The following is a 24,795-nucleotide window of genomic DNA, read 5'->3' as shown; positions in this document are numbered from 1 at the left end:
TCTGCCATCTGAGCAGGAAAGCAGGAACAGCTGCCAGGCTGCACGCACTTACCCGAGCTGGAATCTTGCTGCTTTTCCCGTGTTCGTCTCTTCTTTTTCCCCTAGGAAATCAAAGGAAAAGCTGTTACCTGTGCTCCAGTAAACTGAGGGAGCTGTGCAGGGTTTTTGGGGCTGGACTGGGTGCTAGGGATGGCTGCTGCCTCCTAGGTAAGATCGTAAGAGCCACAGTGCTGGTGGCTCAGCCCATTCCAGGAGGAGATGAACTGGAAAAGGCTGCACAGGGACTACTCAGGTTTATCTATGAGGGTGTCCCCTTCCTTCCCATTCCAACGCTCCTAAAAAGGAACTCTCAAAGTGAAACCCAAACGTGTTTTTGTGCACTTCTATGGTTTCTGCACAGCACAAATTCATTCTGGGCTTGTGCCTTTTCTCAGGGATTAACCCTCATCTCCAATACCCTTGGATCCAGCACCACAGGAATTTTGGCTCAGCACTTTGCATGAGATCTGTGCATATTTAGAAACTGCAATAAACTTGAGAGGTGATGGCAGCCATGTCCCCACCCCTACCCTCATGTCTACTCCATCTTCCCAACACACTGCTCCATGCTCTGGCTTATGAGTCCAAAGCTATGCTGCAAATGCAGTTCAGACCCAGATTTATGGTGCAGGCTATGTCAGAAAGTGTGAGGGAGAATGTTAGTGGATGTACACCAGCTGTAATAAAGCCAGTGCCTGTGCCTGCGCTGCTCAGCATCTCTGCCAGCTCACACCAGAACTCCTCAGACCACTCTGATGCATCTCACCTGGGGATCCCACCCATTATTGCTTTAATTAATGAACTGATAATTTAATTAATAAATTTAATCTGAGTAATAGAATTAAACAAGATTTGCTGCCTGCAATGGAGACAGTATAATCAATAGCTGATGCTCCTGTCGTATTCTTATTCCTCCTCCTTATGTTTCTAAAAAGGACTTAGTCCATTTTAGAAACTTCCCTATTTCCAAAACATGCTTTAATGTGGTGCCTTATACCCAAACTGAAACTGGTTCTTGATATTCCCTGATTCCAAATGGGAAAGAAAGCTTTAGGAAATCCCCACAGATTTATTTTAAAGTAATGCTAATCTATTTTGGTGCTTTTGCAGTTCTGGACCCATCTCATTCTTCTTTCACTAATAAAAAAGTCCTATTTTATCCCCAGACTGCCTCTCTGATTCACAAGATGCAGCACTTCCCCTCATCCCCTAATGAGCTGATTAATGAGGGCACAGCAGCACGGAAGCAAATCTGCCTGTGTGGCGCAGGCAGCTCCCAGGGCTGCCTTTGACCTGTGACTTTTTATATGACTTCTTGTGGTTTGAGTGAAGGTGGAAAGCTCTGAGCTGCGGTAAGCTTTTCCTTCAGTGGGGGAGCAACTGTATTTCCTGCCTGATATCCGCATCATGTGCTGCACAAGTGACCTACATTCCTCCTCCTCCTCCTCATTCCTGCTCAGCTTCAGAGAGAAAAGCATCTCTTCCAACAACCACAACACCCAAACCAGCTGGTTCACAGTGCTGGGAGGACCAACATGCACTTTTGGAGCCCACCATCTATCTTCTGGCGAAAGGAACCAGCCCTTGGTTCTCCAAAGAACCAGATGAAAATGATACAACACTGGGATTTCCATGGAGGATGTGCTTGGTCTTGGAGGAAAATGGTGCCATTGTTCTCAGCATTGCTGATGCCCTCCAGATGTGTGCCCATCAAAATGTGGGCTGGGGGCTTCCCATCATCTCTGCTTTTTCTGCATCATCTCTGCCCTCTGTTTTTGGGGGAGTTTAGTCCAACCCCCTGACATGAGCATTCACTGGACCTGGTTGCTCCAATCCCTGTCCAACTTGACCTTGGACCCTTCCAGGGATGGGGCATCCACAGCTTCTCTGGGCAGCCTGTGCCAGGGCCTCACCACCCTCACAGATACCTCAGCTGCTGTCCAAGATCCACAGTGTCGTTTGCTTCCATAAAATTACATTTCCAAAGATATATCCACAGCACTTAAAAGCTTCTCTTTCTATTTGTATTTGCTTGGACAATAAGCAAATAAATGCTTGTGGTTGCAGGGGGCTGTTATCATTCATCCTTTAGCCAGGCAATAAGCCAAGAGGGTGTTCAAAATACTCCTGAAATGTGAATTTCTATGGCTCTTGTGCTGCCAGGAATGGCATTTCCAGGACCAGGTGTTTGGTAAACACCAGCCAGCCCCCCAGGCCATTTTGGGCCATGCCAAAGGCTGGGGGTCCGAGCACGGTGGCACTCACGTAGTTGTCTCTGGCAGACCAGCCGGGGTAGAGCTGCATGTGGAGCTGCCGTTCCTTGCGAGCCAGTTCGTAGTACTTGGCCTGTTCCTCTCGGGACAGCGCGTGCCACTGCAAGGACAGACAGCAGTGAAGCATGGCCCTGCTGTCCCCTCCCAGCCCAGCCCACCACGGCCACCCCGCCCCAGGACATACCCAAGCCCCTGTGTTCATGGGATAAGAGCATCCGGATTTGAAGCAGATGCTTGTTATGTCCTTAATAGCAGCTGTAAGGGACAGGGATGTGGCACTAGGTGATGACACTGGGCCCCGTGAGCTCTTACCCTCCTTCCCAAGATCTGGTTGATGGCAGCACTCTCTTTCAGGGTGCACTCGGCGATGACTTTCGCCCGCATTTCTTTCATATACAACATGAAAGCGTTCAGGGGCTTCTTAATAGTGGGCTTCTTGGCTTCCTTCTCTCTCTTTGGTTCTGGTTGAGGTTTCCTTGGTGGGACAAAAGGAGGGGCTGTCAGCATCAGAGCCAGCAGAAGACTCAACCCCAAAACAGCCCAACAGCACGAGCAGTGGGGGACCTGAGATTTGCTCCTGAGATGCACAGCTCAGTGTTCATCCATCCTCCCCCCGTCTGAGCGCTGAGAGCGACAAATGAAATGGGTGCTGAGTGCTGATGCTGCTGAGCCAGCACTTCCCACTCACATGTTTCGGTCGTAGTGCTCCATCTCTTGCTTGCCGGAGTGGGGCACGATGGCGGGGTGCGGGATGCCAGTGGTGTGCATGCCAGAGCCCAGCATCAGCGGGTGAGTGAACCTGCAACAGAGAGCGGGTGAGCCGTGCCGGGAGGGCAGCGCCAGGCCGGGGACACGGCGGGGCCGGGCAGCCGGGGCGGCGTCCCTCGGAGCGCGCTCTGACGTGGCGAAGCAGACGGAAAGCGAGGACACGGAAAGCACGCAGGTGCTGCCAGGCTGGCGGGGGGCAGGCAGTGCCCACCACCCCTGGGTCACCCTTGTGGCACGGCTGGTCAAGCCGTGGGCAGGTGGATGGAAAGGATTCGGTGCCACAGCGAGGGAACCCGCCTGCAGCAGGAGCCAGCCTGGCCGAGATCAAGGGTGCTTTCACCCAGCAGTTTCAGCTGCTCACATCCCTGTTGTTGCAGCATCTCATTAGCGCTGCAGAAAGGAACAACAAACTCAACCTGGGGTTTGGATGGGAGAGATTAGGACCACCCCCACCTTTCTTTTAACAGAAATAGACTAAGTCTGAACATGAACCCAACTGCAACTCTAGGAGGTGCACCTTGCCTAAGCAATGCTCTCCACAACATGGGCTGAGATCACGAGAGGTCTCATTAGCTCTCAGGCTTCATTAGCTCTCTCCGGAGTTTTGGAGGACAAAGCCAGCAAAGTCAGCTTTGCCAAGCTCGCCACTTTAAGACTGCAGCTTGAGATGGCAGAATTGCCTATGGGAGATGAACTGTTCATTAGATATGCTGGCACAAAAAGAAAAGCTGTTTAATTTAATCCACCAGCACAGTCTGATCCTTATCTGACCAGGTGTACTTTCTCGGCTGCAGCAGTGCTGCAAAATCCGCCCCAAAATCCTGCAGGCTCAGGGAGGCTGCTGGGGCTCCACAGGGAACCGTTAGCTCCTCTTGCCTTCACTTTTGAAGCTGTGCATGGGTGATACCTTGTGAGAAAGGAGGGCTGGCAGCACTCCCTCCCCTCTTCTGCAAGGCTAAGGGGCTCCATGGATCAAGGGATGCATGGATCAAGTGTTGTATGGATCGAGGGTTGCATGGATCCAGGCTTCTGCAAGGCTAAGGGCTCACCTGAGCATGGGTTTGCATGGTTTTCCGGTGGGAAATCTCCACTAACAGCTCTTCAGGACAACACGAAGCAGAAGCAAAAGCTAGTGTGGCCCTGGCATCCCTATGGAACCAGGAGGGCTTTGCCCAGCAGCACGCCTGGAAGAGCTGGGCTCAGTGATTCCCATCCACAGGGGATGCATTTTGCTCACCTGAAGGCAGGTGTGTTTGTATCTCACAGAAATGACTTGTTCTGATGGGAGGGTGGCAAATCACTGCCCCCTCCTGTCCTGCTTTTAAAGCTAAGACCAAGTAAACCAGATCCATCTCTGCAGAGCAAAGCAGTGGTGGCAGCAGGGACACATTCAGGATTAGTGACAGAGCAAAGTCCTGAGCAATGGATTCCACCCCATTTTCCCAGTGCTGAGCTGAAGGCTGGAGTTTTTGACTCTCTTTAGAGCACTGCTGAATAAAACCCAACCGTTGTGCATCCTTCATCCTCAATATTCCCCTGAGCACCCTGTGGACCAGACACTGCCTAAAAGCGCCTTCTCTCCCCGTGGCTGCCCTGGGGAGGGTGCGTGGCTGTCCCTGGGTGGCTGTGGTCTGCTGCAAGCTCCTGCTGCACAAACTGCAAGCTGCGTGACCAGCCGAGCTGCCCTGTCTGACACAGCTCATACTCACCTGGAGAAAGAAGCCCCAGCAGAGAGCGCCGACGAATATGGCTGTCTAAATCCACATGACGGGAGCGGATAGACAGACTGGCTCTGCCTGGGATCAGGAAGAAAGAGTCTATAAAGTATCCACAGCTACGTGGTGTTTCCTACAGATACCCTTTGCTAACGGGACTCGCAGCACTGACGCCCCTGGTTGGGCAGACACTCGGTGTCCCTTAGGCTTGAGGGACAGTGTGGGCTTTGGATGTTATTTTGAGAGAACCTGGGCCTTCCTACAAAGGTTGGATCCAATTCTGACCCTCTTCTGCCCCTGGTACTGACTAAGGCTGCAGCTTTGGTTTACCCGCTAACAATGCAAAGTGCAGAGGCATGCTGAAAAATCAGATGTTGCTATTGCACAGAAGAAGTTGCTCTAAAGAGCACAGTGTGACAAAAAAAAAAAAAAAAAATTAAAGCCTGCTCAGATTCTCTGTGTGATGCATAAGAAGCTGCACCAGGAGGATAAATATGAGGAAAACTGCCTTACTGTGCAGTGACCAAGCACTGGAACAGGTTGTCCAGAGAGGTGTGGAGCCTCCCTCACTGGAGATATCCCAGGATTGTCTGGACACAATCCTGTGCCATGTGCTCTGGAACAACTCTGCTTGAGCAGGGAGGTTGGACCAGATGACCCACTGTGGTCACTTCCAACTTTACCTACTCTGTGATGCTGTGATGCCCCAAGCACAGGAGACTCCTGGAGCCTGGAGAGAACGTTAGGGTAGGCAGGTTAAGTTAGCCTGCCTTTGTGCTTCAGGAATGCTCTGATTTCCTCAGCACACCCTTTTAAGGACACCCATCAGTTTTAAAGAAGCCAAAAGCTCAGTCCTGCATTCTTTTTGAAAGCTGTTTAATACTGGGGACCAGACATATATCAGACCTGGGGCTGGAAATTATTTTTGAGATAGTAAAATAACTATGCAGGAAGTTCCTTGTTGTTCCCAGCAAGGGAACCCCCACATTTTCATATGGAAATAGCTCAAAAATACCTTGGATTGTTCTGCAAACCTGCCAAAAGATGCTTCTAGCCTAAAACTGCACATGGAAACATGATCATAGAATCACAGAATGGTTTAGCTTGGAAGGGACCTTAAAGCTCATCTTATTCCAACTCACCCTGCCATGAGCAGGGACATCTTCCACTAGAGCAGGTTGCTCCAAACCCCATCCCACCTAGCCTTGAACACTTCCAGGGATGGGGCACAATGAGGTGCTTACAACTCTGCTGGTACTTGGGCTCCTCTGGCCAGGCTGCACAGAGCCGTACCTAAACCCAGGACCAACTATTTTATTTATTTTATTTTATTTAATCCACAAAAAGTCCATTATCATTAAATGTGGTGCACTGTGAAGGACTCAGCTCCTGGATGCCTGGGATTTTCAGGGCTAAAGAGAAGTTTCTGCCCTGAAGAGGAATAATGACAGCGGGGCGGCAGTCAGACCCCAGAGCTGCGCTGGGCAGGAAGGAGGTTCCCATTCCTACTGCTGTCTGAAATCCTCCTGGCTTGGCTGAAATCTGTGGGATCTGTCTGCAGGAAAGGCAGCCGGGGCTGTTTACACCCTGGCAGGCAGAAGCCCTCTCCGACCCCTCAGATGTCGGCGGGTATAAACACACCAACAAACAGCCAAGCGCTGCTGCGCACCGGGAAAGCCAAACAGCCTTTGAAGTTGGAGGTGGCTGCCCCAGGGCCAAGAAAACACTTGGAGCGAATCCAGAAGCGACCTGGGTTACTCCAGAGGCCGGGTATTGGGATAGGAATGGAGTCAGGCACTTGCAGCTTCATCCAAAGTCCCCCTGACATGAAAATTAAAGCAACTGCAAAATCAGTTCCTGATGGTTGGGAGTGCACGATTACAGCCCATATCATGGATTACTGGTCTGGGTTGGAAAGGACCTTAAAGCTCACCTCATTCCAAGCTCCTGCCATAGGCAGGGACACCTTTCACTAGATCCAGCTGCTCCAAGCCCTATCCAACCTGACCATGACCATGAACACCTCCAGGGATGGGGCAGCTGCAATGTCTCTGGGCAATCTGTGCCAGGGCCTCACCACCCTCTGCTAACATCTGATCTAACTTTCCTCTTTTACTTCAAAACTGTTCCCCCTTATCCTATTACTATCTGCCCATATAAATAGTCCCTCTCCCTCTTTTTTATAAGCTACTTTTAGGTACGGGAAAGGACTCTGAGGCCTCCCTGGAAACTTCTCCAAGCTGAACAACCGCAGCTCTCTCCGCCTGTTTCCAGAGGATCACCTGGTGATGGGGGGGCAGCTCAGAAAAAAGGCTGTGGGATGGTGGAGGAGAGGCTGCCATGGCACCACCGTGCTCGGCCCCGGGCACAGGTGAGTGACATGATTTGCAGGCTCCTGGCTAGTGTTTACTGCCAGGCTCCCATAAGCAAAACTCACTTGACTGGACTCTTGGAAGCTTTTATCTGACTCTCATCCCAGCTTAATTACAGAGAGAGTGATTGCAGCTCCTCCTCCCAAAGCACTCAGTGAGAACAAAGCCAGTTTGTGCCCAGCTCCTGCCTGCCAGCTTGTGGAGGAAAAGTTGCTTCCCATGTGTGGCTGCCCTGGCCTGGCAGCTACTTGGTGGCACCAGCACAACCATGGAATCCTGTAATGGTTTAGGTTGGGAGGAGCCTTAAAGATCATCCAGTTCCAATCCCTGCCGTGGGCAGGGACACCTTCCCCTAGACCAGGTTGCTCAAGATTCCATCCAACCTGGCCTTGAACACTTCCAGGGATGGGACAGCCACAGCTTCTCTGGGATGCATCCCCAGCACACCCATCCCTGGCACACAGCCCCTGCTGCCTGCTGCTGCCATGAACCTGCCAGGCTTCAGTGCTTCTGCACCCACCCACAGCGGTGTGCTGAGCCTCAGCTGAGGATTGGGCACTCTACAAGTGGGTTTGGGGCTCTTCCATACATTTTGGGCAAGGAAAAGAATGAGCAAAAGCTCTATTAGACACATGTGCCTCAAGGTGCTGCTCTCTGCATGTCAGGCCGTTTGTTGCTTTACCATATCTGCTCTATTAGCCATTAATGAAGACATCTGATGAGGCTGCAGGAGGATGCCAAACCCCACGGATGCTAGAGCAGCTCTCAGCCATGAAAGCTCTCTCTACCACCAACTGCCCCACAAAATCTCCATAAAAAGCCAGTCTGCTCTCCCTTCATGAGCCCAGGGCTGTCTGAACAGCATCATCCTAGCCCAGGAGTGGACCTTCCTTTTGACAAACAGGCTCCTTTCTCCCCGCTCCAACTGTTTCTTTCATGTTACAGCACAGTCACCCCAGCCCTTGTTTTTCCTGAGGATGAATCACATCATATGAGGAGTTAAATCATCACCCAAGAGTAGCAGATTTAGCACAGAAGGCAAAATGTAATCTCTTTGAAGCCAAACTCTGTATCAAAGGTCTCATTCTCTGTTTCCTTGTGGTTAAATATCTGGAACATGAAATTCATAAACAAAACAAAGCAAAAGCTAGCATTTTACCTTATGCTTTAAGAAGCTTCCCCTTTCCCACTCTGCAATAGGTTCTTGTACCCAAAGCTCTCTGCTGGGCTTTGCCAGGGTTTTATCCACTGGCACTGGGGGAATCCGGCCACTGTCCCTGTGATCACCAGCCCTGCACTCTTGCCTTATCCCAGCAACCCTGAATTGCCACCTGCAGCCACCAGTCTCCTTGTCAGCCTCTGCCATGTCCCTGCATCATCACCGGGGATTAAATATTAATCTGAGGAGTGGTGATGCCCACATGGCAGCTCTCTCAGTGTGCTCATAGTCACGGGGACAAAAGCCAGTGGCAATGACCAGAGAGAACACACTGGTGTATTTTTAACTTGTGTCCCTGGGGCAGGTTTACCAAAAGGCTGTGCTTTGCAGGATGCTCTGCAGGGCTGACCCACACAGGGGGTACATTCTGGGAGTGCTCCAGCTCATGGTCTCTCCCTTCCCATACCTGCTGGGGCAATGGTTACCAACTGGCCAGGCTGTGGCCACGCTGTGGGTACCAGGGTTGCTTCCTGGCAGGTCTCTGCCATGATGCACTTTTTCCCTGTGTGTCAGATCCCAAGAAACACCATGGCCTGGCAGATGGAGCATCCCACGGGATTACTCCGTACTGGTGGTGTGCTCAGGGAAAGCACTGTTTGTGCCAGTCCAGTGAGGGAGAAAATTACCTCCTACTCAAAAAAGAGACTTTTGCTGTGATTAGGAGGGGTGAGTAGGAAGCTCTCTCTGGGTTCCCTAATCCACACAGACAGATGTAAAGCAGGAGGCAGTTTTGGATTGGGCAGGGTGTAACTCCTCTCCAGGGATGCCTCAGCCAGGACGAAGCCTTCAGCCTCTCCACGGGTCTGCTCCCACCTCCAAGACAGAGCTAAATTCTCCTCCCTCTTCACACAGCACACAGGAAGGGAGAAGCTGGGGGAAGGCACCGTGGAGGTCATGGAGAGCAGCAGCAGTGGTTGGGTTGGCTCAGGGACCCATCCCCGTCCCTCGCGTCCTGCGGGGCTGGGGCTGATGGGCCGAGCCCTCCTCACTCACCATCCCATCGACGGCGTGATCTGGCCCACTCCACCGGGGGGCAGGGGGTAGAAACCAGGGATGTCTGAGGTCTGGGAAGGACGGTGCACTCCTGGAAAAAGGGAGAAGGAGAGGAGTTGAACGTGGCACCGCACTCCCTGGGCGACCCAGATTGCTCCCACCCCCCTGGATGCTTCCTCTATGGGCACTTGTGGACAGCTACATGAAATAGCCACTTGCAAGTGGCAGGATGGTGTTTCCTGTGGTTCTCTCTGTGAGGATGTGGTGGGTCATCTGCACTGCTGCAAAATCACAAACATAAGGGGGGGTGGAGGAGACATCTTGCTCTTGCACAAGCATCATAGCTGCTCCACGCCACCCTGAGGCCCAGGAGCACCGTGCCTTGATAAGGTTTTGGCTGACTCCAGGCATCCCTCTGCCTTTCCCAGAGAGCCCACTCAGGTGCTCAGTGGATGGTCAAAGCCATTCCTATGCTCCCTCTCCATCAGTCATCTGCAGGACCTCCCGTGAGCAGGCAGTGGGGATGCTTGAGCAGGCATCACTTCCAACTTAATTTTAAGCAATTTGAGTTCAAAACAATCGTTCTGTGGGTGCCAAGGAACTATGGAGGTGGGTATGGTGCCAGCTGGGAATTCACCCTTTGCATGGGGAATCCCTGTGTAATCTTCAAAGCTGCTGGCACGGGCAGCATGGCCAGGGGACACATCTGCAGCATTGCTCCGTTCCTAGCTGGGCTGGAAAACATCCTGTGGTGCCTGGGGCTGCGGGTGGGACTCAGACAACCACGGTGCTGCTGGCACAACCAGCCTCCAGCTGACCCCTGCACTGGGAAACTGGAGGGGTGCTGGGGCTGAGCTCTGATAGCAGCCTGGTGTAGTGATGGCTGCTATCGAGCCTCAGACAAAAACTGGGACCTGGGATTATCGAGTGGCCATCGTGGATGATAAATACATGGACTAAATTGGTGATGAGTTGCAAGCAGTTCCAACTGGATTTTTCTCCTAGGTGTTTGAGTGATACCTGATTAATTAGGAATGATACCAACCGGTTCTAAGCATTTTATTAGGAGTCAGCTAAAATAAACATATAACTGACCTGACAGGAATATATAACCTAGTACGAGATCTGCTTCAAGTAGGACTCAGTGGCCCATGGAGGGTCAAACAAAACCAGGCCTGCACAAGGCAGCTGGTGGAACATCCTCAGATTTGCACCCCCAACAGTACGAGTTGCGTAAGTCAGAGCACAAGTTATTCTTGCTGGCCCAGTGGTTGGGCCACCAGCCACTGACTCAGAATTCCTGCTTGTATTTCCTCGTCTGTGTGTCCTTGGGCTACTGTGAGAAACTTTAAAGGGATGCTGGGAGAATGAGAGTGCCTCTCAAGCGCTTACACTGGGTGATAATGGGAGCTGTTTCAGTGATGAAAACAGAGATGGGGCACATCCAGGATGAGCACGGAGAAAACCCTCACCCCAGCAGTGTAGGCATGAGGCATGTGTGATCACAGCTGCACCACAAAGGCAAGACCCAGCTGAGCATTATGGGCTGAACCTTTCCTTGAAAATAGCACAAGGTGGGTCTCTGGGACAAAGAGAGTCCCTGTGTCTGTAGAAGCACACGCTAAATGGGAAGGGGAGACTGGACAGTGCCTGCACTGAGGGTGCAGGTGGGCAGCCCAAGGACAGTGTCCTAGAATGACTGACCCACAGCAGAGCTGAATGCTCAGGGACTGCTCCAGTGCCAGCCGTAGCCTCCACACAGGGATACAACCAGCTCTGCCCTTGGGTGAGCTGCTCTTGTATCACTTAAGGCTTCCCAGGCTGAGTCCCAGGAGTGAGCTCCCAGGAGGCAGCTCGTGGTGAACAGCTCCTGGAGGGGCAGAGCTCTGCCAGGTACAGCAAAGGCAGCGTGGGGGAAGGTCTGTCAAGTTGCCTTCCTGCACACTTTCTCTCAGACTCTACTCTTTACCTGAGCTTTTAGTAAGTTCATTTTGTTAACTCTTTCTATTTTTCTGCTGAGTTTATTATGCTCTGATGGCTGATAAGCAGTGTGCTGCCTGGAAGACAACCAGGATATGCCTGGGTATCCCTTACACCAGACCTAAATCCTACCCATCAAGCATCCCTAATGAGTCCAGAATGTGACCTCCAGACCTAAACCCTACCATCAGCCCAGGTTTGTGTAAAAAAATGGGTAATCTGAACAGATGTTCCGCACTAAGGTAAGATTGAGAAAAGTTTGATTTTACATTCAGTTTGCCAGGAACTCATGAAGAATGATGGAATGATGGACTGGGGTGAATTCTTTAACACATACGTATATTTACAGTTTATTTTAGAAAGTTTAACCTCAACAAACTGTACTTTCCTCTACAGCCCCATGAGCCAATTGACACAGCCTGGGCTCTCACAGGAACACAAAAAGCCAAACCAGGTGACAACCACATAACATGTGGCTATGGGGACACACATGTCACAATCCAGTCAACTATCAGACACCAATCCTGTTTAGTCAAAATATTTCCTGTTTCAAGCATTTATTTTCTCAAAATGACAACCTGACAACAGTTTGGGTATGAGTCAAAGGAAAGATTACTTTCCATTTTCTGGTTGACTCTTGTGCATTATCGTGCAGGCTTTGGTCTGGTTTCAAGGTGCAGGACAACTTGTACAGAGAACTGAGCACACTCCATCAGCAGGGCTGGCACTTCTGGCATCAAACTGCTCACGGATCACAACGCATTGCCAATAAACTAAATAACCTCCTCCTGCTAAGCAATGTCCCAGCTGACCAAAGGGCCTGATTTTTCTCATTGATTTGGCACCAGGAAGGTGCCAGCCTTAGTGGTCTCCAGCTCTGTCCCCCTCCCAGCACACAGGTCCCAGTGCTGCCATTACCTTGTTTCTGGTTGATGTCAGCGGGCAAGTGGGGTGAGTGGGAGCCGTGGCTGAAATGGTCGTTGCTGTACGGGATGAGCGGGGTGAGCGGGTGCACTCCGTGCGACGGCTGCACGACGGGAACTTTGTTGGACTGCAAGACACAACGATGGAGAGGACTCAGAAGTCATCAGGATCCACCAGCAAGGACAGCCAGTGCCCTCTGCAGTCCTGCTGTTGCCAGCAAGGCTGGGAATAGCTAAAAACACTACACAAACACTAAACAAATTACTAAACAAACACTGCAGCATCCTGCAAAAAAACCCCAAAACCCAATCCATAAACCAAGCAGGGAAAACAGCTGGATGTGATTTCTTGGATAAGTGGAAAACAGATCAAACCAGCTTGAAGTTTTCAAACTTTTTTCCCATTCATTTCCAGTATCTTTTACTCTGGGATGAATGCTCCAAGTCTGTTGCCCAATGCAAAGCTCTTGTTCTCTGTCCTGGACTACCTCAGGATCTAAATCTGGACTTTCACAGTGAATCCTTCATATTCACTGTGAAAGTCATGTTTGGGCTTTCTTAATCAGGGCTGTCATGCAAGGACAGACACAGGATCACAGAATCATTTAGGTTGGAAAAGACTTTATAGAGATCATCAAGTCCAACCATTAACCCAGCACTGCCAAGGCCACCATTAAATGCTGAGGGTAATGTCTTTGAAAACAGGACATGGTCACCAGTTAGCCCTTGGGCTGAAATCCCTGTTAGTCTGAGCTCCGCTGCCAGAGAAGGACCAGAGGGAGCTGAAGCAATGCTGGAGATGCAAAAAATCCAGGAAAAGCAAGCAAAGAAAAATCTGTCTCCTCTTGTAGCTGCTCCTGGTTACGTGCAGCACGTCTGTCGGAGCCCAGCACCTTGGAAAAGGCCCTTTTTGGTGAGCACAACAGGAAGTCCTCCTGCATGTTGGAGCAGAGAGAGGAGAACCTGTATGGAAGAGCTGCACAGCAGCAAGGAACACACACACACACACACACACACACACACACACACGCTGCCATCTACACAGCCTCCTCGCCTCGAGCGTCTCGTGCTGTTTCCTACATGCCCAGTTTCGCCCATGGTTGCCTTTAAACCCAAACTGACTTCATCTTGGTGGTGGAATGTTAGGATTTGTCCCAGATAAATCCACAAAAGAAACCAGGACTAACAGCACTCCAGAACAGGGTCAGTTTGGGAACAGCAGGTCAGACAGCTCTCCAGGGGCTAGGAGCTGGGCATGCCAGGCAGTTTTCATCAGTCTCATTGGGATGTCTACAGATGATTTGCTGTGTGACTTTTGACAAGTCATTTAGGATCCCTGGATTCAATTCACTAGTGCCTTCCACTTTGGTCATGATTCTGCTCAGGCAGAATGAGCATGAAGCTCTGGCTGGCTTTGGTGAGGGAGGCACAGACACAGACAGTGGCTCTGATCAACCTGTCCTGGACCCATCCCAGCTGCTCCAAGCGAACTGAGAGCCCTGGGCAAGTCCTGTGTTTTGCATCCCTGCTCTGAGGAGGAAACCCATGAAGCGGAAAAGAAAACAGGCTGATGGAGACGCTGCTTTACATCTGCCTTTCCCACAAAGGTTTGCTCATGCAAATAAAAACCAAGAGGCACGCAGGTTTGCATTTGAGAATGAATGAAAACCCTAATTCCTGATGCTTAACAGGTGTAGATTTACTGCATACAGTGGGGTACTGGGAATGTAATCCCCCTTCCCAGCACAAACTGGTGTGGTACAGGCGTTCCTGTCCTGCAGCAGGGCCATGGGTTATGTGGTTTTCCCATCGAGAGCAGCACTGGGCTGGTTCCTGCTTAGTTAAACACATGTTTGGAGCTCTGAGCTCTTTCTATTCTTAGCCATGAAATGAGATGAAGAAGAGCTTTTCAGTGATATTTCTAAAATTAGCTATGGTTTAGCTTATTTAAGAGCCACAAAGCATAAATGAGGGATATGCAGTTCTACGTGTACATTCTAACATGACACTGGAGCAGAACAAGCTCAAGTAGAGCTGTTTTGAAAACCTCAACTCAAGCATTTCTTCTGTTCAAAGTAGGGCAGATCTTTCTTTCCCATTTGCCTCGTGCCTGATCCAAAGCACAGCACCATTCACCAGCCAGCCTCGCTGACTGATAACTGTGAACAGCTTTCAGAGCAATGACAAAAGACACAGACCACTCCAAAGGCAGATGAGCTGTTCTGATGTTGATCTGCAGGATACCTCCCCAGGGAAAAGCAGGGAGTACACGTGGTTAGAGTAAAGCACAGTAACCTGGTGGTACAACAAGACTTGCAGCTCAATTACTCAGTTTTTCCATCAGTTCAGATGGAAAACAACATGCTGCACCAGTAACAAGAGCTGCCTTCCCCATGACCCTTCTACATTTGCTCTTGCCTCACTCAAAAACTTCTCTGCTCTCTAAATCCATAAAGATCTGGTGGGGAAGGATGACCAGCAAGGAGACAAGAAAAATTTCCACAAGGGGCTATTTATCCCCTTTCCACTTCCTCCATTAGGGAGTTTGTTACAGGAACCCATCTCCCAAAATTAAGGGAAGAAGGAAATGCTGCACAAAAATATGGAGAAATAGAGAAAACTCCATGTTGATCCTGGTTCAAAGAGTGCAGCTGCCAATGGTTGTGGCCCATGGCCATGACTGCAGCTCCTGGTCTTCCCCAGCTGCACTATGAAACCATATCTGGCTTATAGAAATCCATATGCCAGAGAAAGGGGATCAATTCCCCATTTTTTGCAAGGTCTAGATTACATTTCTGCAAATCAGCTGCAGCACATGAATCTTGAAGAGGCTTTTCAAAGCCAGGACTTAGCAACTGACAATGTTTTATGCCATAAAGTTAACCTGATGTAAATGTTTTCTCCCAAGAGGATTGGCTTGACACGAGGGCAGTGGTTTGGTGTTCTCTCAGAAGGGCCCCTGGGAGGACACCGGGTGCTGCTGGTCAGGACATCACAGGGGACGTGCTGTGGTTTGGTAAAGCATCTTATTTTGTCTCCTGGGTTTCAACACAGCCCAGAACTGCAGTGACAGAGCTGTTCACTACCCAACCACCAAAAATAACATTGCTGGTGCCAAACATCATGGCCTCAACACCAATTTGTCACCTCCAGTCCTTCAGCAGCCATGGGGGGACAGTTTTGCCTCACCACTTCCAGCACAGCCCCTTGAGGACATGTTGGGGAATGAGCTGTGCAGCCATGACCTCTTGCACAAATGAGGAGACACATTTACAGCTACTGCAGAATGGTATTTCCAGAGGGGATGGAGCAGCAGGATGGGGTTTGCAAGCCTGGGGGGCTTTCCCCCGCCTCTCAAATTTGCTAAATTGCAGCTCTGCTGAGTGCCCAGCTCCCATGTGAGCACTGCCCCCTCCTCCCCTGTGTGCTGGGCCAGGCACTGATGCTGCAGTGCATCCCCCTGTCAGCAACAACCATCCCACCAACCTCCCTGAAAATGACTGAAAAACCCAATGCTACTGAGGGAAGAAGATCCCTCCTTGAAGCCAAGATGTGACTTTAATAACTAGAGGCAATTGGAGGAGCGAAGACAGTAGCATTAGTTATTAAGAAAGATTAATTGTTGGCAAGGCAAAATTAGATCTCCCCACTCAAGCCTTGGGTGTGTGATTGTGATGGGATCTCAAGGCCAGACAGAAAACTCTCTTTCCTTTGAGCACATGCAAACCCAGTGGATCTTGCACATGAGGATCACCCTCACCACTGGAATTTCAGTGTATTTTGGCTCCAAGGTGCCTGATCAGGCTCAACATCTTTTGCCTGTGCTCCCATTTTCCATCACATGTGCTCTGGCCACAGGTTGCACTGGGGTTACACAAGCTGCTGGGATGCTGCTGGTTGATCAGAACTAGAAATGGTTTTAATAAAAATGTGGGGTTTTCACTAGAGAATGGTGTGGGATTATAATCAAACATTTTCTGGAAAGCACCTCATATTAGCAAGTATTTTAATTCATTTTTTAAAGACTTATCTATTTAGTCATGACATGCTAAAAATGAGTAGTTTTACTTTGCTGGTTTGATGGAGGATTTTTCTGTTAAACTTTAAAGCTAACCTTAGAAAAACGTAGCACAGAAGGCCAAAGTCAAAATTTGAGTGAAATGATCAAACTAAAAAATTTCCATGGCTGGTAAAACTCTTTGAGTTTTTAACTCTGAAAATATTGTAGAAAAAAAAAAAAGAGGATGTTTTGCAACCTGTGAAAAGTATTCCTTGCTACAACTGAACACAGCTATTAAAAGCAGCAGTGGTCACACCACAGTGCCTGGGGGGCTGCTGAGGATCCCAACATCCCACCAGTGCTGGGCTCCACCACTGCTTTTATGGATGGGAATGACTTTAATTAATTTTCTGGTAGAAGACAATTCAAAACTAAAATAAAGTAGTTTAACTCTACTGTCCCTTCCAATAGTGAAAAATGTTACATTTCATGCTGTTAAATTTTCTTTGGAGATGTGACTTCAAGGGGTGCTGTGCTCCCCATGGAGGATAACAGCGTGCTGCCTGCCTTGCACAAACCACAGCTCCCAGAAGGTGAGAAAACATCCCAAGAGCTAAAACTGCTGGAAAACCCTGCACTGTGGGAGCCACGGTCCATCCATGGATGCACAGGATCCTGCAGGGAGTCCCATAACCCCTCTGTGACCCTTGGAGCAGGTGCCCCCATGACCCCAGGCGAGATGAGGGAGGGCTGGGAGCAGCCTGCAGGGAGCAGGATCAGCAGGAGCTGGCCAGGGCGAGCGCTGTGGTTTCCAGCCTCGCTGGGGAGCCGAGCCGCAGTCAGGTGAAATTACTCACATCACTTTCAAACTTTCCCACATTGCCAGCCCCAAAGACAGAGACCTGAAGAGCCATGGGCCAGCCCAGCAGTGGCCTGTGTGTGGCGAAGGGCCTGGCCAAGGGAAGGGAGCTGGGGCTGGCAGCTGTGCCAGGCTGGTGGCCATCACCACCATGGCACAGGGGGGTTTTGGCAGTCCCAGAGCCCTGTGTCACTGGCTGTGCTGTGTGTCTGGCTGCTGGGAGCATCCCCCAAGGCTGTCCTCAGCTCAGATGCCAAGCTGAGCTCTGAGCAGGTCTCTGTGCTCCTCTGCCCTGCGTGGGTGCCTGGGTGCAGCACAGGAGCTGCAGGCTGCAGTCCAGCCCTGAGTTGCCCCATACGTGTTTGCTTTGACATCACTTCTCAGAGAGAGTGAGATGAGTCGATGTGTCGGCTATGAAAAACAAAACCTACCAAGGTTTGCTGTTGCTGATTCAATGAGGAATTAATTCCTCTTCACTGCAAAATTAGTCATCGTGCCACAGAAAGAAAGGCATAAGGTCAGGCTGCACCCAGCACGCACCGCTGCTGGGGAAGCTACCTGTGACCGGGGGCACTGTGCCTTTTGCTCTTCACCCTCCAGTCAATCCCAGTTAGCAAATGATTAGGGATGGATGGGGGCATTAGTCCAGCTTGGATGAGGCCCTGGGCAACCTGGTCTAGTGGAAGGTGCTCTGCCCATGGCTGGTGGGTTAGAACTGGATGATCTCTAAGGTTCCTTCCAACCCAAACCATCCTGTGATTCTATGGTATGATTAAGGACATTATTAGGCACATCCCACAGCATCAGATGCCATGAGGACTCCCAGGAGGACTCCCAGGGGAATGCTGTCACTTGGGGCACTGGGACCCAGAGCCCATGACTCAAAGCCAGCTCTGCACACTCTGAGTTCTGGTAACACCTCCCAGCTCAGGGCCCCAGACTGTGTCAGCAGACACCTTCACCCCTCGTTTCCCCACGGTGTTACACCAGGAGATGCTGTGATGAAAGATCACCCCAAGTACCCCCTGCAGACTGTTTTTGGCACTGGCTGCACGCACCGGGGCCGGAGCCCTCGGCAGCCCGCAGGCAAAGGCAGCATTGACTCATTTCTCATCTCAGCACACTTCTTTCTCTTTTCTCACTTTTGCTGCAGTCCCAGCACCCCAGCCCACTGCCGCAGAGGAAAGGAAACAGGGAAAGTTAAAGCCACCCATGCTCAGGCACTGCCCTCATCCAGCCCTGCACCCCTCCAGCAGAGTCAAATTTTGGCTGCAGGAGCAGCAGCAGCAGCAGCATCTTCCTGGCCACTGCCCAGGTCAACAAGTGTGGCTGTGCCACAGAGAGCTGGATCTGGTTCTTACCCTCAGCACAACCACAGGTTCCTCCAGAGACCTCATCCCCAAGACCAGGAGAGTCCCACTGCCCTGTGCACCCCACCTCTGGCTGGCCCTGACATGCTTATGAGCAGCAGTCAGATGGAGAGGAAAGGAATAATTTCCAGTTATTAATTCTTGCATTAATTCTGCATATGAATTGCAACAAGGAGCTGATTGGTTTAAGAGACATGTCACACATACAGGCAAATATTGTCTTGGCTCAGGTTTTTATCCAAACATTGCCCTCACTCTGGTTTTTATCCCTGCATTCTACATTTTGTGGTTGATGGAGCATTAGTTTCCTCAACCCTTCCCTTTCCCCCTGATTTCTTTCAGCTTCTTTAAAATGCAGCTCTGCTTTGTTAATGCTGATGAGGCACCTGGGTAGCCCTGATCTTCTTTGCACATTCCAGGGGATGTGCTTGCCTTAGTGGCCAAAGTCAGCTCCCCTGATCCTGATTCCCCTGTGACTGGGATGTGCATCAGAGAACAAGTTCCCTGGCATTTCACACCTCCTGTGTCCCAGCACTCAGGGGGGTGACCAAGCTGCAGACACCATGTGGACTAATCACAGAACAGTTTGGGATGGAAGGGACCTTAAAGATAGCACAGTTACAACACCCTGCCACGGGCAGATATATACCACTCACTAGCCCATGTTGCTGAGGGCCCCATCCAACCTGCCCTCCAACACTTACAGCGATGGGGAAAATACAGGGAAAGAACTTAAAAACCTTCCAAAATATCTCAGTGCTGCTGCTGGTTTCTGGTTTTAAGCAGTAATAGTTATTATTTTTCAGTCAAACTCTGCAGGGGAAATAAGCTGAGTTTTTCACCATTTACGGGCACAGGAAGAGCTGTTTCACTTCTCAAGTATTTATCTTCTAAGAGAAAGATGTAGGTGGTTCTTCCTGAAAATTTAAAAAATAAAAAAGGCATGGAAAAATAAAGATGAAAAGTCCCTCTCAGAGGTTGTTCTCTTAGGGTGACAGGGGACAAGTGTGGAGGCAGCTACACCACATGCCAGAGAGGTGGAAGACCCAAAAAATGAAATTTAGACATCACCACACAATGTTTACAGTTCCATTCAGCAGAAGGGCCACCTCACTCCTCAAACCTGCAGAAAGTGCCCTCATGCAGTGCTTGCCTCGCTTGGGAAATGCTCCTGCTGTGATGCTCAAAGCATCTGCTCAGGAGGGGATAGCAACCCCCCTCCAGTCCCAATGTGCCACTCCCACAAAAGGCAGTGGTGACATTTGGCTTCATGGAACCAAAATGCTGGGGCAATATAACCCAGGGGCTACTGCAGCACCAAACCCCTGCTAGTCTCTCCCAAAAAACAGGACAATTTAATTCTGAGGTTGCATCAACCCTGGTTATTGGCTCTCTGGTGTTCTGGGCTACAGAGAAAAAAAAAATCTCTGTCCCCATAATCTCTGTGCTTCTGAGAATTTGAATCAAAACCTGCAAACCCTGGAGTTACCGGTAACGCTTGAGGCTGTGAATGCGAAGGCTCCCATTTGACTTGTGGAGGCTGATAGTATCTGACCTCCTTTATTTCACTCCACTTCTCAAAGGCAAGTGGTTGGTCCAGTACCCAGAATTAATCAGGAAAATGTCCAAGAGGGCAAGGGAGGAAAGCAAAACAAAAACATATCACAGAGGCAAGGCTTGCCCTGTGGGCAGGCTTGAGACCGTTTCCTGAAGGACCAGGGATGGCACTCTCTATGTGCCGGACAGCACCAGGTCCAGCCAAACCTCAGGGTGTAAAGGTTTGGTGAAACACTGATGGTCTGCACTGTGAGAGCCATGTGTATCCCTGTTGCTGCTTGTTTCAAGAATTTTCACCTGCTTTGAGAAGCCGTTTGCAAACCCCAGCCCCAGCTGCATGCTGGATCTGAGCTGAGCAGGCTTTGGCATCTGGCTGTCACGTCCCTAGATTTTGGGAAGAAATTATTCCCTCTGAGGGTGGTGAGGCACTGGCACCGGTTTCCCAGAGAAATTGTGGCTGCCCCATACCCCAGAAATATTGCAGGCCAGGTTGGATGGGGCTTGCAGCAACCTGGTCTAGTGGACAGTGTCCCTGCCCACAGCAGTGGAGGTGGAATGAGATGGCCTTTAAGGTCCCTTCCAGCCCAAACCATTCTGTGATTCTAAGATCCCTCCTCTCCTGGGACGTGCTTGCAGCAGCAGATGGAAAAACCTGCAAGATTTCTGAGGCCATCTGCCAGCAACAAGAACCCTCCAGGTGCCAGTGTTGTGCAGTTTTCTGGAGGCAAATGTTTGCTTACAGAATCTCTGGGCATGAGGAGAGGGGTCCTGGCTGCTGGCTGTGTTTTTTCTTTCCATTTATAACAAATACAAAACCAGCCCATGTACTTGAAAGAGTGTGGGGGAGTTTACAAAACACAACCCCTCAAAAACACTGATGTGATTTAAGACGTTTCGATTAACCAAAGATCAGAGGGGTGAAACCTGCCCCTCCACATCACAGCGGTGCCAGGATGCAAGGCCACCATGGGTGACACCATCCTGCTGCTGCCACCCCTGTGACAGCGGGACCTGGACAGGAGACCTATCACAGGACATTTGCCCCTTGTCTATAAGCTTGGGAAGGGACAGCCTTTCCTGGCAAGCACTATAGCCCCTCTTTTCTTTTCACCTTTTTCCTCTCCTCTCCTCTCCTCTCCTCTCCTCTCCTCTCCTCTCCTCTCCTCTCCTCTCCTCTCCTCTCCTCTCCTCTCCTCTCCTCTCCTCTCCTCTCCTCTCCTCTCCTCTCCTCTCCTCTCCTCTCCTCTCCTCTCCTCTCCTCTCCTCTCCTCTCCTCTCCTCTCCTCCTCAAAACAACCAGGGATGATAATATGTAAGATTATCATCCTCCTTGAGTGTGCATTTCTCTACTCTGGTGAAATCCCTTCAAATTTATACAAATGTCAAGCACATTTCCAGCACGGATGGCCAGGAAGGAATGAACCACAGCTGCTCTGAGCCTTCCCTAGGGTCTCTCCCAGACCCCTCTACAGCATCATTCCAGCCAGTGTGGGGACAGATGTCACTCCCTCCCTAGCACTGGTGTTGCCAACCAGTGAAGCCGGATGGGTGAGGGCTGTGGTGAGGGACATCCCTCCCCACAGGGACCCCCAAACCCCCCTGGTGATCCTGGCACGGAGAGAGGCGAGCTGCCCGCTGCCACCCCCCACACTATCCTAATCTGACTCATATTTAGTTCCCAGTTTCCATGATAAATGGCTCTGTGGGGGCCATGGAGGGAAGATAATCCCCTCTGGAGCCAAAGGGATGCTCTGTGGACACCCTGCAGCAGTAAGGCGATAGCAGCTTTCCTTGTTGCTCACTTTCAAGGGTGACATGTTTACAAAGAATGCTACAGCTGCTAATCCTGGATGATACCCTGTGTCTGCCTGAGAGAAATCCTAATTTTCTCGATAGGAGGAATTAGTTCCTTTAATGCTTAATACCCTTTTTTTCCTCTGAAAGCAAGCAAGCATTATTGTGCAGAGCGGAATAAACATTTTAATTAAAATGTGGAATTTATCTTCCAGTCAAATTCGTACGAGCCCCCGATGACACGTCAAACTCTGCTTTCCCATTTTGAATCTTCCTCTGATCTCTTAATGCGAGCAGCTGAATTAAAACCTGGGCTTGGTGGATTTGCATATAATTAGAGAGCAAGGGAAATTAATAGGGAATTGAATGGGTTTCTCCTCTGCCCATCTGATGTTTTTACCAGATTAAAAAGAGTTGATTTTTTTTAATGACTGCAAAAACATATTAAATATTATTTAACCTTTTTTTTTTTTTTGTTGGGGAGAGGGAAGCAGACAGACTAAAGAAACAAACTTATACATATGATAATGAACAACTCCTATCGTGGGAAGCAAATATCATTGTAATTAGGATTAGAAAGGAATCCTAATTAATCTTGTCCTGCCACTTGACTTCTAGAAGTTCCTTAAATGTTACCTCCTATGAGATGTAAAACAAGGAGCAGTTTAAATGCTCGACAGCTAATCCTGACAGCCTCAGCAGCATGGGGAAGAAGCTCCTGGATCAAATTTAGGATGGAGAGGTCTGATCCTGTGAGGTGGACTCAGACTGAAGGGGAACATACAGCCTTGCTGCCTCAATCTCCTAATTGCTCCCAACAAGCCAGGTAACGAGCTAGCAAACCAAGAGAGATGTGATGCACTTAGCACCACTGCATCTCCTGACTCCATACCAAACACCTTTACAGATATTTTTCTATTAAAAAAAAAAGTCTTTTCAGAAATACTGCTGGGGCTCATTTTCAGAACTGAAGTTCAGGTAAGGGGTGCGAATATAAGAGGTAACTCTGGTGCTGTGCATCCCCACCCCATGCCTTGATTTCATCTTCTCCACACTCGTGATGATAAAGATTACCCACCGTGCCGGTACTAAGTCATACATATTTTAACTCAGCTCTTGTCATGTGTCATCAAATCCTGTTTTTCAGGTATTGAGATTCATAGATTTAATTGCACAAGATTTTACTACAGGAGTGGATGGTCATGAGATTATTTTCATCTTTGTGTCTCAGTATGGAAAGCAGCTTGGAGAGAGCTGGTTTCCAAACTTCAGGGCCTGGATGAAAGTCTCATTTTCCAAATACAGCCAAATACAGAGCCAGGAGGTGCCATAATAGGAGATTATGACTTGGCCTGTTAATAAATGCAGCAAACTTTATTTTTTATGCTAAAATAAAAATAATAAATGAATCCTGCTATGGTTAGGCTGGCTTCTCAACATATATTTACCAAGAGTTCCCATCAGTTATTGGCTATGGCTTTATGAAAGTGACTGTCAGCAATGGCCCAGGGATAACCTAGGTTAGGTCAGACATGAAAAATTGTCACTTCGAAACCAGAGACCACACAAAATGTTCCCAGTCTTGGATTTCATTTTAACACTGGCTAATCATACATTCACAAGGCAGGACTGATGAAAGGCTTCACACTGAAAAAATAAGAAAGTCAAAATTTCATATGGTTTTGATGAGAAAAATAATTGATGAAACTTTTCTCTTTCAACTTGGTTTTGCTTTGAGTTTGGGGTTCATGGGAATACAGGCAGCAACAGGAGCAAACCTGCGAGGGCTTAGTAGGGTTCTAATGATGCAGTTCTTCCTGGGGATCTTATCACCTGCTCCAGGACTGCACAGGGCCAGGAATTTTAAGCCACATTATTTACTTTTCTCAGAAAATCCACAACTCTTCATAGGGTGCACCAAACTTCACCACAGTTTTGCTGGGAGAAGTTTAAGTGCATGACAGAGTCCTGGTGGATGCACTGACCTTCCCAGGAGGCAGAAGACCCAGATATAAGCCACGTTCATCTCAAAGCTTTCTTTGTATTTTCATGCTCTGATTCTCATCTCTAGTGACATTTGCAAGAGCAATCTTCTGCTGGGCTGTACCCCTGGCTGACCACAGAGAGGGTCCTGGTGGCCTGACCCTGACTGGGGAAAGCAGCCCCGGTGAAGTGTCTGTTCCCAGCACCCCAGATGAGATATCACCATTTCACGGAGGTGGTGAAGGGCAAAAATGCTAAAGTACCAACTTTGCTGGCTGAGGTCAGACTTATTTTCCAACACAGCTTGCCCTGGGAGCTCGCCCTGCCCTGAGGTCAGCCGCGACACGGCACTCCATGGAAAAGGTTTTCCAGAAAAGTTAAACAAAGCAGAACTGAGCAAACAGAAGGGTGTGTATGGAGTCAGTCCCACGGGAGGCAGGGACCAGGGTGGCTGATGTGCAAGCAGCTTCTGTGTCCCAGCACATCCCAGTACGTCACAGGGACACAGGTGGCAGGTCTGCCTGCACCAGCAGCCCCCAGTGATGCCACCATGGTGCCACCAAAATGCCAGCTCCTTCCACGAAATGCAAACAGATCCACAACTGCCCCAGCATTTACACCCATCTAGATGAAAAGAAGGAAATACTTCAAGAAGAAGGAAGAATGGATGATAACATGAAGCTTCTGGCATAGATTTTTTTCCCAACCAGATAATTAACTAACTCAACGCAGCACGAGAGATCAGCTATTTAACTGCAGGTCATTTTGTAACACAGATTTTTGCTTTAACTTACTTGTCATGGTCTCTGAGCTATTACAGTAACTGACAGCTGTATTTGTTGAACAATGGAACAGAGGTTACACAGAACATTGATTATACTAAAAAAACCCAAAACATCTACCACACCTGTATGCACACAACCTTCACATGCCTATATTGACATTTTTAA

The 24,795-nt window shown here is 49.5% G+C and overlaps 1 protein-coding gene across 5 annotated transcripts in view; it reads right to left on the bottom strand.

Moving 5' to 3' along the window:
- The window catches only part of TCF7 (transcription factor 7), a 71,409-nt gene that overhangs the window by 9,284 nt on the left and 37,330 nt on the right, over positions 1–24,795 (bottom strand). For 3 of the 5 annotated variants that reach the window (XM_053990982.1, XM_053990977.1, XM_053990978.1), the window contains exons 4-10: positions 12,278–12,410; positions 9,380–9,470; positions 4,790–4,876; positions 3,001–3,111; positions 2,625–2,787; positions 2,305–2,412; positions 53–101 (exon numbers count right to left, since the gene is read on the bottom strand). In XM_053990982.1, coding sequence (XP_053846957.1) covers positions 53–101; positions 2,305–2,412; positions 2,625–2,787; positions 3,001–3,111; positions 4,790–4,876; positions 9,380–9,470; positions 12,278–12,410 — 742 coding nt within the window. The remainder of the gene's footprint in view (positions 1–52; positions 102–2,304; positions 2,413–2,624; positions 2,788–3,000; positions 3,112–4,789; positions 4,877–9,379; positions 9,471–12,277; positions 12,411–24,795) is intronic. The other 2 variants (XM_053990979.1, XM_053990980.1) reach the window with 1 other exon arrangement.

This window comes from Vidua macroura, chromosome 15 (genome assembly GCF_024509145.1).
Source record: "Vidua macroura isolate BioBank_ID:100142 chromosome 15, ASM2450914v1, whole genome shotgun sequence".
NCBI lineage: Eukaryota > Metazoa > Chordata > Aves > Passeriformes > Viduidae > Vidua > Vidua macroura.
The sequence above is the reverse complement of the archived record's forward strand: the minus strand, read 5'-3'. Positions and strand labels throughout refer to the sequence as shown.